Consider the following 12,285-nt stretch of genomic DNA (forward strand, 5'->3'; position numbering starts at 1 on the left):
TTTATGTACTTAGTCAATTATAACATTATTCATTGTGTACATAATAAATTATAACATTATTTGTTGTGTACATAGTCAATAATAATATTTATTGTGTACATAGTCAGTTATAAAATTATTTATTATTTACATAGTCAATTATAACATTATTTATTGTGTACATAGTCAATTGTAACATTATTTATTGTATACATAGTGAATTATAACATTATTGTGTACATAGTAAATTACAACATTTATTACTTACATAATAAATTATAACATTATTTATTGTGTACATAGTAAATTACAACATTTATTACGTACATAATAAATTATAACATTATTTATTGTGTACATAGTAAATTATAACAATTTATTGTGTATATAGTAAATAAAACATTTGTGTACACAGTAAATTATAACATAATTTATTGTGTACATAATGAATTATAACTGTATTTGATGTGTACATAATCAATTATAACAATATTTATTGTGTACATAGTAAATAATTACATTATTGTGTACATAGTATATTATAACATTATTTTAATGTGTACATAGTAAATTATAACTTTATTTATTGTGTACATTGTCAATAATAATATTTGTTGCAAACAGTTATAACATTATTTATTGTGTACATAGTCAATTATAACATTATTTATTGGGTACATAGTAAATAATTACATTGTTCATTTTGTACATAGTATATTATAACATTATTTATTGGTACATAGTCAATTGTAACATTATTTATTTTGTACATAGTCAATTAGAACATTATTATTTTTCTATATTGTAAAACGTACCTTGCACTGATGAATGAGGAATCCATACAAGAGGGAACGGCACTGCTACTTCCGGTTGAAAGCACTAAATGGAAGGGCACCTTTTTAGGTGTATTTGCTTGAGTTTTTATGAAAACCATCATGGCCGTCGGCAAAGAAAAATGAATATATTAGCCGCACCGTTTTCACCGCAGGGTTCAAAGCGTAGGGAAAAACGTAGACATGAAGCTGGAAGTGACTGAAGTTTCCGTTTGCTTCCCCAGAGAGGCGGCCAGCAACTTCCTGACCGCCCTGAGCCTCCAGCGTAAAAGCGGCAGCCGCCAGCAGGCCCACCAGGTCATGTCTGGCAACATCTGGGCCGCTCTCAGGATCGCGCTGTCCATGATGGACCAACCAGAACTCTTCCAGGCCGCCAACATCGGCGACCTGGACCTTCTCATGCGAGCCTTTCATTTGGACATTTGAGGACACCCGCAAACTCCCTTTTTTCCCCCCTCCGGACCAGAAGGCTCGGAACCCAAAGTGGACTCAGGAGCCCGTTTGGTTTTTTGAAATGCACGTATATATTTTTTCACCCCAGGTACCTTGGAGCAGCTGTGGTCTTCCGAGTCCTTGAACTGACGGAACCGGAAGAGCACAAAGACAGGCGAAGATTGTACGAGCGATGCCTTAGAGAACCGAATCTCTTGGTTGCACAAACAGATCAGGTTTTTTTTGGGGGGGGAACAGAAACCTGGATGGATTCTGAGAGAAAACCCAAGTCCTCCTACCCGGAGGGACGGACTCTCCCTCCTGCATGGCTTTTCCAAACCTTCCCCTTTTACACTGGAGACAAACCAAGAACCTGCACCTAAGTGGGGTGTGCAAGCCTTACCCAGACCTATTTCTACGGTTTCTAGGGCCACACCAAAACTGTAAGGGACTACTTTCGCTTTCTTCCATCCGGCCCACAGTACCAGGGACTAGACCAGGTCTACAGTAGGGAAGATCTCCCAGGAAATGACTAAAAAGCCTAAAGTCCCACAAAACGGACCATCTTACCCTTTAAGAACCCCGAATAAGTACCCAAAAACGGACTTACCCTTAGAAGGTTTCTTTCGGGCAACCTAATTTATCACCGGGTTCTTTTGGGACCTCTCCGGATCCCTCCATGGGGGTCTGATTTGGACCTTGTCGATTCTTACAAAAAGCAGAACCCTCAGGCTTTAAACATCCAAAGTGGGTTCAGCTCGGGTCTTCACGGTATGGAATGGCAAACCTTCATCTTGGTCATCGTCCAACAATCTACCCCTTCTAGCTCGATCCTAACGTCGTTAATTACAATCCCCGAAAAGATCTCCTCAAAGGACAACGCCAGAGAAATGTTTAGCGGTGTGGATTTAGGCTAATTACTGCCGCTAGCCTGACATGCTAGCTTACTAGCTGGTTAGCTAGCTCGTATGACGAACTATTTAAAATAAAAATAAATAACATTGTAAAGATGACTAATGTCAATTCCGACAGTAGATTAGCCATCTAATCTTTCATAAAATGTAGCAAATTGTAGGGAAGTCCGTTTGCTGCTAGCCTGACATCGTAGTTTAGTAGCTATGGCTGCTGGTTAGCTAGCTTGTATGACAAACAATTTTTAGATAAAAAGGTAACAATCTTGACATGGCTAATGTACATTCTGACGGTGGATTTAATGTTTAATCATTCATAAAATGATGTAAATTGTAGGGAAGTCCGTTTGCTGCTAGCCTGACATCGTAGTTTACTAGCTATAGCTGCTTGTTAGCTAGCCCGTATGACGAACGATTTAAAATTAAAATAAATAACATTTCAAACATGGCAAATGTAAATTCTGACAGTATATTACCCGTTTAATCATTTATAAAATGTAGTAAATTGTAGGGAAGTCCGTTTGTTAGTAGCCTGACATCGTAGTTTACTAGCTATAGCTGCTCGTTAACTAGCTTGTATGACGAACGATTTAAAATAAAAATAAATAACATTTGTAAGATGACTAACGTAAATTCTGACAGTAGATTAGCCGCCTAATCATTCATAAAATGTAGCAAATTGTTGGGAAGTTTGTTTGCTGCTAGCCTGACATCGTAGTTTACTAGCTATAGCTGCTTGTTAGCTAGCTCGTATGACGAACGATTTAAGATATAAATAAATATCGTTCTAAAGGTGACTAATGTAAATTCTGACCGTAGATTAGCCGTCTAATCATTCATAAAATATTGCAAATTGTAGGGAAGTCCGTTTGATGCTAGTCTGACATTGTAGTTTAATAGCTATAGCCACGCATTAGCTAACTAGCATGACAAATTATTTTAAATTAAAAAGGTAACAATCTTACATGGCTAACGTAAATTCTGACAGAAGATTAGCCGTCTAATCTTTCATAAAATGTAGTAAATTGTAGGGAAGTCCGTTGGCTGCTAGCCTGACATCGTAGTTTACTAGCTATAGCTGCTGGTTAGCTAGCTCAAATGACTAACGATTTAAAATATAAATAAATAACATTCTAAACATGACAAATGTAAATTCTGACAGTATATTACCAGTTTAATCATTTATAAAATGTGGTAAATCGTAGGGAAGTCCATTTGCTGCTAGCCTGACATTGTAGTTTACTAGCTATTGCGGTGCATTAGCTAACTAATATGACGAATGATTTTAAAATAAAAGCTTGTAAAGACGAGGAATGTAAGTTATGAATGAGATGAACTGTCTGGTAACAAAAGAAATGTAGTAAAGTCAGTTTGCTGCTAGTCTGACGCCGTAGTTTACCAGCTAAAGCTAAGTTAGCCTGCTCGCATGATTTGGAATTAAAACGCTTTCTGGCAATGTTTCCATGGCAACAGGACCAAGAGAATTGCGTCTTGCCTACAGTGTTGGCTGCACGACTAAACACCACTCAAGATGTTGTCCTTTGAGGGGAGAAATGTTTGCTGAAACTGAAAGGTGACCATGATGAAGACCACGTCCTGCCCTTCCCAAGATGGCCGCCATTCCTCCCGTCCGCCAAGCTCGGCATTCTGCAGCCCTGCTGGTCTGTCTCTCATCCTGGCGCACGCTTATGTTCGCTGCGCTCAAACGCGGACCTTTACCAGGAATATGTTCATCTGGCAGACTGGACCAGGACCAAGACCGGGACCAGGACCGGGACAACAAACACCACAGTTCTGAAGACGCACGCAAGCACAAACCATCAAGTGTCGCGCCGGCACTTCCTTAGCAAACGCCTGAGATTTAGTTGCGGTACTTGATGCTCATGTTGACAACCGCTGGTGTTGACAACCGCTTACGTCGGCAGCCTACTCGAGGGAAATTAAACTAATCAAGTTTGGTTGGTTGGTTTATGTCGACAACCGCTTATGTTGATGGTTGAGTATGTCAACAAACGTTCATGTCGACAACCGCCTACATCGACTATTGAGTATGTCAGGAAAACGCTTATGCCAACAACCACTTATGCCAACAACCGCTTCTGTTGACAACTGGTCAGTTTAGCAAACACTTATGTCGACAACCACCTAAAACAGAAACCGCTTACATCGACAATTGGGTATGTCAGAAAATGGTCATTTCGACAACCGCTGGTTGTTGACAACCGCCTACGTCGGCAGCCTACTCGAGAGAAATTAGACCAATCAAGTTTGGTTGGGTGGTTTATGTTGACAACCGCTTATGTTGACGGTTGAGTATTTCAGCAAACGTTCATGTCGACGACCGCCTACATCGACTATTGAATATGTCAGAAAAACGCTTATGCCAACAACCACTTATGTCAACAACCGCTTCTGTTGACAACTGGTTAGTTTAGCAAACACATATGTCGACAACCACCTAAAACAGAAACTGCTTACATCGACAATTGGGTATGTCAGAAAATGGTCATGTCGACAACCGCTGGTGTTGACAACCGCCTACGTCAGCAGCCTACTCGAGGGAAATTAAACAAATTAAGTTTGGTCAGTTGGTTATGCCGACAACCGCTTATGTTGACGATTGAGTATGTCAGCAAAGGTTCATGTCGACAACCGCCTACGTCAACTATTGAGTATGTCAGAAAAACCGCATATGCCAACAACCATGTATGTCAACAACCGCTTATGTTGACAATAGGGTACTTCAGCAAACTTATGTTGACAACCGCTTATGTCGACATAAGTGGCTGCCAACAACTGCGGGTGTCAAAAAACACAAAAGACGACAACCGCTTATGTTAACAACTTATGCTAACCAGTTAACATCGACAACTGCTTTTGTCGACATTAGTAGCTGTCAACAACTGCAGATGTCCAAAAACAAAAAAATCGACAACGGTTTATGTTAACACCTTATGCTAACAACCAGTTACGTCGACAACCGCTTATGTTAACATCTTACACTAACAACCAGTTTACATAAACAAATGCTTACGTCAACTGCTTTTGTCACGATAAGTGTGTGTCAACCGCTGATGTCAAAAAAATGCAAAAGTCGACAACCGCTTATGTTAACACCTTATGCTAGCAACCAGTTACGTCGACAACTGCTTACGTTAACTGCTTTTGTTGACATAAGTGGCTGTCAACAACTGCTGATGTCAAAAAAATGCAAAAGTCGACAACGGTTTATGTTAACACCTTATGCTAACAACCAGTTACGTCGACAACCGTTTATGTTAACATCTTAAACTAACAACCAGTTTACATAAACAAATGCTTACGTCAACTGCTTTTGTCGCGATAAGTTTCTGTCAACTGCTGATGTCAAAAAAACGCAAAAGTCGACAACCGCTTATGTTAACACCTTATGCTGGCAACCAGTTACGTCGACAACCGCTTATGTCATAAACGTAGCTGTCAACAACCGCAAAAGTTGACAACTGCTTATGTTAACAAGTTACGTCAATAGCTGCTTACGTTAACTGATTTTTCAGACGACATAAGTGGCGACCGCAGGTGTCAAAAAATGCAAAAGTTGACAACCGCTTATGTTAACAGCTTATGCTAACAACCAGTTAACATTGACAACTGCTTTTGTCGACATAAGTGGCTGTCAACAATCGTGGATGTCAAAAAATGCAAAAGTCGACAACTGCTTAACGTCGACAACCGTTACGTCTTCTTCTTCTAATTGCATCTCCAGCAGGCATCAATTAAACTCTGCAGATGTTTCTTTTCTTCCGGAATGTTGTGCTTGCGCTCAGAAAGAAGAAGTTGGTTGGAGACTCTCAGGTGATCCCAGGTCACTTTGCATGCTGGCTCCTTTCACGCATGACAAGTGGGATGTTTCTTTGCTGTAGGACAGGGGTGTCCAAACTTTTTCCACAGAGGGCCGCACACGGAAAAATGTAAGCATGTTTTTCATTTTCAAACCTTAACAAAATATATGATTTTTTTTTTTTATCCTTAGGGCTCCTGGGGAGTCACTAAAATGTTAAAAATAAGTCAAATTATTATTATTATTTATTTAATGCTCACAGTAAATCTCTATATCAACTTGAGGTTGATATAAAGTAAAATAAATAAGGTTTTATGCCTTTTCTGTCAAAGACAACTTTGTTTTTTATAGTAAAACTGAAATATGCAGTATTTAGATAGATAGTACTTTATTAATTCCTTCAGGAGAGTTCCTTTATTTAGCAATTAAAGCCCTCAAAGATCAATAATGCAGGACACCATTGATTTTAATTATTTAATCATTTTTAATTAATTACAGTGAAAAGTTCGACAAAATCCTACTAAATATATTTGAAATCCGAAAGGTTCCCCACTCTTAAAGTGATACATTTTTATAAATTTTTATTTTTTTACTTTTAACACTTAAATTTCAAGATCAACTTCCGATATATCTGTCGATTTTAAGTTTGAACTATTATTCTGTTTGTCAAAACGTTGTTTTTATATGGCAACCACACAACATATGCAATATTTTTTCCACATAAAACATTTTAAAGTGATAATTTTTCAGTAATAATTCATTATAACATATATTTTTGTTTGTCCTTTTTTTTTTGAGCAATGGAAAAAAAAGAAAATTGTCATTCGCGGCTCTGATCATGTTTGTTAGTATTTGACTCCCTTAATTCCTGGTGGCACTTCCTGTTTGTTTCCGTTTCCATAGTTACGCATTTGTGTCACCTGCCTTTTGTTTTTCACGCGCACCTGCTTTGTGATTATCCCCTCTATTTTAGCCTGGCCTTTTTTTTTCATTCGACCTCAGATTCTAGTTTGCTGATCGATGCAACAGGTGACTCTGCTACTTCCAATCGTGGTAAAAGTCTTTTTGTATTCGTTGTCTTCCACGCTATTCCTTCGTTTGTGTCCCCAGCTCACATGCTAGCGCTTTCAGTTCTTTCTAGCTCCCACGCTAGTTCTATTGGTTTTGTCTTTAGTGCCTTGTGCAAGTCTTTTTGTTCTTAGTCTGTTTTATAGTAGAAATAAATAATCATTTCTTACCTTCACGCTGTGTCCAGTCCACCTGCACTATAGAGAGAACTCACCCGCATAACCACAATGCGGCACAAAAATCAAGACAAAATGAAAATAAAAAAATTTTTTGCAATACTATCAATTTTGCAATTTTTGCAGAATGTGTGGCGGGCCCTTAAACGATTAGCTGCGGGCCGCAAACGTCCCCCGGGCTGCACTTTGGACACCCCTGCTTTAGGAAAACATATCTAGTCACACATGACAAGAGTGTAAATAAAGTGTTTGCTTGCAAGGCAGACATCAGTAAAAGATGCACATTCAGACATGTTTACAACCACAATCCTCTTTCCTCCATTTGCATAATCCTACTTTATCAAAGTGTCACCTGGAATCTTGGTGAGGGCAATCAGCTGTGTTGAAAGAACTAGCACAACATTCAAATAATAGAACTAAAATAATAATTCTGCAGAGTTCCAAGCGGGTCAGAAGCGTGTTTGTGTGTTTTTTGTGTCGCTGTCGACGGAATTCACTCCAATAAAAATGAGAGTTGTGATAGTTTGTGACGTTAGAAAGCGACCTGGAAATTGCAAATACTTAAAATAAATTACTAAATAAAAATTCTAAATATTGCTTTGAAATAAGTTGGCATTTGGTAAAAAAAAAAAGTGGGAATATTACAGGAATAAAGTTGTAATTTTTTTTTACAATAATTTTTCATAATATTTGTGTTTCATATTCACATTTTTTTTTTGCATCAAAGAATATTTTATTCTGTACATACAACTTCTACCAGTAAATATTTCCACTTTTTAGTGTCACGTCTCATTCATAGGAACTTTTTTCTCATTTTCTTTTATTTGAATGTGACTGTAATAGTCTTTAATTATTATAATTATTCATATTTGTTAATTTATTATATTTATTCAACCATATTTATTGTGCTATTATTGCTCTTAGCAAAGACCCAAAATAAATAAACAATAATTCACTGTGTGTATGTTTATATATATATATATATACACACACACATTTATATATGTATATATATACACTTATGTATGACTTATTATGTATATATACATACATACACATATATACATACATATATGTATATATACATGTATATAAATATACATTATATATATATATATATACATACATACATATATGTATATATACATGTATATAAATATACATTATATATATATAAATATATGTATATATACAAACATGTATACATACATATATATATATATGTATGTTTCATACATATACTCATACATAAATATACATGTATATATACATATATACACACACATATATATATACACACTATATATGAGACTTTTGTCCATGCATTATTTCAAAATCTTGGTTGTTTCTAAGCTCCAAAAGTGCTTTGAAGGTTGGAGTTCATGACTGTTTTCATAACATTTGTCTCCACACAAATGTACAAACTTCCCTTTTGCTGTGTTTTGTTGTTCATGACTGCAACCAAACAAGTCCGAAGAATAAGAAAGGACATAACACCCCCCCCCTCCCCCTGTATAATCACGCAGTAGAACCTTTAAAAAATGAACAATATGAAAGTACTCTTTGCATAATAAACTCTTGTTATACTTACTCCCTCCTGGCTCGTGTGTCTCTTGTGCTGCCAGCGCCGCCTCACGCTGACATTCTCGCCGTCCAACATGTCCGCCGAACAGAAGTAGGAAGAAGCACAGCTTATTTTAACACATTCATGATTGAAACATTCGTTGAAGGTACAAAAAAAAAGATGGCGACCCAATATCTAAGTTACATTTAAAGCAGTGTGGGTGGCACTGGGATTAGGTGGGTAAAGTGTCTTGCCCAAGGACACAACGGCAGTGACTAGGAATCGAACCCGGAACCCTCAAGTTGCTGGCACGGCCACTCTATGCTGATTGTCCAAAAGATGCCAGGAAGATGAGCGTTCAGCAGTTATTCATCCTGTCACCTCTATGGGATCATGTTGGGTTTTTGTCATGTTTGGTTTTATTTTTTGGACAATCAGTTCCTGTTCTTTTATTAAAATAGCAACTCATTAGTTTTCACCTTGTCCTCATGTCTCACACCTGTTTGCAATTATCATGTCTATTATTTAAACCGCAAGTTGCCAGGAAGTCAGCCTGGCGACTTTATACCTCAACTGCCTTCATGCCCTGCCATGCTGTATAATCATTCTGTCCATGCCACGCAAGTTTTTGGTTTGTTTAATGCCACAGTTTGTGTCTTTTGTCCTTAATCATGCCTTTGTACTAGTTTTTCTTTTCAGTAGTCAAGTTTGTTCTCCGCCTTTTGTTAGTTATAGTGTTTAAAAATAAATATGTACTTACATTCACGTCTCGCTTGTGCCAACTTTCCTTTGCATCGGTAAAACAATCCAAGTCAAAGTCCAAGTCCTGACACATCCAGGGTTGGACAATGGAGACATTCACATTTGCAATGCTGACCGAGCATGTTAGAGATGTTGAAGTGTGATGATCATCTCTCATTGTCTCTCATCTACAAAGATGAATGAGCGATGAAGATCGCTCTTAAAAATTGACAACTGTTGTTCCCGTGCGGGAGTCGATGTGTTGATAAACATTGATAACAGATTTGTTGGAGGAATAAGACCCTCAGAATCAGTTCTGTTTTTATTATATCATGCAGCTGAGATAAGCTCCAGCAACCTCCCAGCTAACACCGAAAGGGACAAGCGGTAGAAAATCGATCAATGTTTATTTATATAGCCCTAAATCACAAGTGTCTCAAAGGGCTGCACAAGCCACATTGACATCCTCGGTTCAGATCCCACATCAGGGCAAGGAAAAACTCAACCCAGTGGGATGACAATGAAAAACCTTGGAGATGACTGCAGATATATATATATATATATATATATATATATATATAAATAATTTTCATCATAGGTACACTTCAACTGTGAGAGACAGAATGTGGAAAAAAAAATCCAGGAATTCACATTGTAGGAATTTTAAATAATTTATTTGTAAATTATGTTGGAAAATAAGTATTTGATCACTTCAAACAAGGAAAATCTCTGGCTCTCACAGACCTGTAACTTCTTCTTTAAGAAGCTCTTCTGTCCTCCACTCGTTACCTGTATTAATGGCACCTGTTTGAACTGCTTATCTGTATAAAAGACACCTGTCCACAGCCTCAAACAGTCAGACTCCAAACTCCACTATGGCCAAGACCAAAGAGCTGTCGAAGGACACCAGGAAAAGAATTGTAGACCTGCACCAGACTGGGAAGAGTGAATCTACAATAGGCAAGCAGCTTGGTGAGAAAACATAAACTGTGGGAGCAATTATCAGAAAATGGAAAACATACAAGACCACTGATAATCTCCCTCGATCTGAGGCTCCACGCAAGATCTCCTCCCGTGGGGTCAAAATGATCATGAGAACGGTTAGCAAAAATCCCAGAACCACACGGGGGGACCTGGTGAATGACCTGCAGAGAGCTGGGACCAAAGTAACAAAAGTTACCATCACTAACACACTACGCTGACAGGGAATCAAATCCTGCAGTGCCAGACGTGTCCCCCTGCTTAAGCCAGTGCATGTCTGAAGTTTGCCAGAGAGCACATGGATGATACAGCAGAGGATTGGGAGAATGTCATGTGGTCAGATGAAACCAAAATAGAACTTTTTGGTATAAACTCAACTCGTCGTGTTTGGAGGAAGAAGAATACTGAGTTGCATTCCAAGAACACCATACCTACTGTGAAGCATGGGGGTGGAAACATCATGCTTTGGGGCTGTTTTTCTGCTAAGGGGACAGGACGATTGATCCGTGTTTAAGGAAAGAATGAATGGGGCCATGTATCGTGAGAATTTGAGCCAAAACCTCCTTTTATCGGTGAGAGATTTGAAGATGAAACGTGGCTGGGTCTTCCAGCATGACAATGATCCCAAACACACCACCCGGGCAACGAAAGAGTGGCTCCGTAAGAAGCATTTGAAAGTCCTGGAGTGGCCTAGCCAGTCTCCCGACCTCAACCCCATAGAAAATCTGTGGAGGGAGTTGAAAGGCCGTGTTGCTCGGCGACAGCCCCAAAACATCACTGCCTTCGAGAAGATCTGCATAGAATGTGTGCAAACCTGGTAAAGACCTATAATAATCGTTTGACCTCTGTTATTGCCAACAAAGGTTATATTACAAGGTATTGAGTTGATTTTTTGTTATTGACCAAATACTTATTTTCCACCATCATTTACAAATAAATTCTTTAAAATTCCTACAATGTGAATTCCTGGATTTTTTTTTCACATTCTGTCTCTCACAGTTGAGGTGTACCTATGATGAAAATTACAGACCTCTGTCATCATTTTAAGTGGGAGAACTTGCACAATCGCTGGCTGACTAAATACTTTTTTGCCCCACTGTGTATATATATATAAATATATATATATATATATATATATATATATATATATATATATATATATATATATATGTAGGTGTGGGAAAAATCACAAGACTACTTCATCTCTACAGAACTGTTTCATGAGGGGTTCCCTCAATCATCAGGAGATTTTAATGGAAGCATTCACATGCAATGGTTTATATAGGGCACAGAGTGGGTGGGTACAGGCAGGTGTAGGGGCGTGGTGATTGGCTCATGTGTTACCTAGGAGGTGTTTCCGTCTGTGGCGGCATGTTGAAATGATTTCACTGCGCTTGTTGAGGGATGACAGGTCTGGATGATATATAATAAACAGTTTCTCTTTTAAGCATAGGTTGCATCTTTTATTACCACTGTTGTAAGGTGTGCTGGATGCAAGAATTTGCCATGTTCTTGAATAGTCAACATTATTGTCTTTGAGGTTCCAAATGTGTTTGCTGAGTTCTGTAGAATTCTGCAAAGTCTGGTTTCTAAAGGAGGCGTTGTGATTATTCCATCTGGTTTTGAACGCTCCTTCGGTTAATCCTACGTACGTGTCGGATGTGTTAATGTCCTTGCGTGTTACCTTTGCTTGGTAAACGACTGATGTTTGTAAGCACCCTCCATTGAGAGGGCAATCAGGTTTCTTGCGACAGTTACATTCCTTATTGGTTTCAGAGTC

General features: G+C 38.3%; 1 protein-coding gene across 4 annotated transcripts in view; it reads left to right on the forward strand.

Moving 5' to 3' along the window:
- Positions 1–7,218, forward strand: part of pex5la (peroxisomal biogenesis factor 5-like a) — a 160,231-nt gene extending 153,013 nt beyond the window's left edge. For all 4 annotated transcript variants that reach the window (XM_061883034.1, XM_061883035.1, XM_061883036.1 and 1 more), the window contains one exon: positions 1,037–7,218. In XM_061883034.1, the coding sequence (XP_061739018.1) occupies positions 1,037–1,238 (202 nt within the window). In that variant the 3' untranslated portion in view covers positions 1,239–7,218. The remainder of the gene's footprint in view (positions 1–1,036) is intronic.
- Positions 7,219–12,285: the final 5,067 nt, after the last annotated feature.

The sequence above is a fragment of the Nerophis ophidion genome, linkage group LG22, assembly GCF_033978795.1.
Source record: "Nerophis ophidion isolate RoL-2023_Sa linkage group LG22, RoL_Noph_v1.0, whole genome shotgun sequence".
In the NCBI taxonomy this organism is placed as follows: Eukaryota; Metazoa; Chordata; class Actinopteri; order Syngnathiformes; family Syngnathidae; genus Nerophis; species Nerophis ophidion.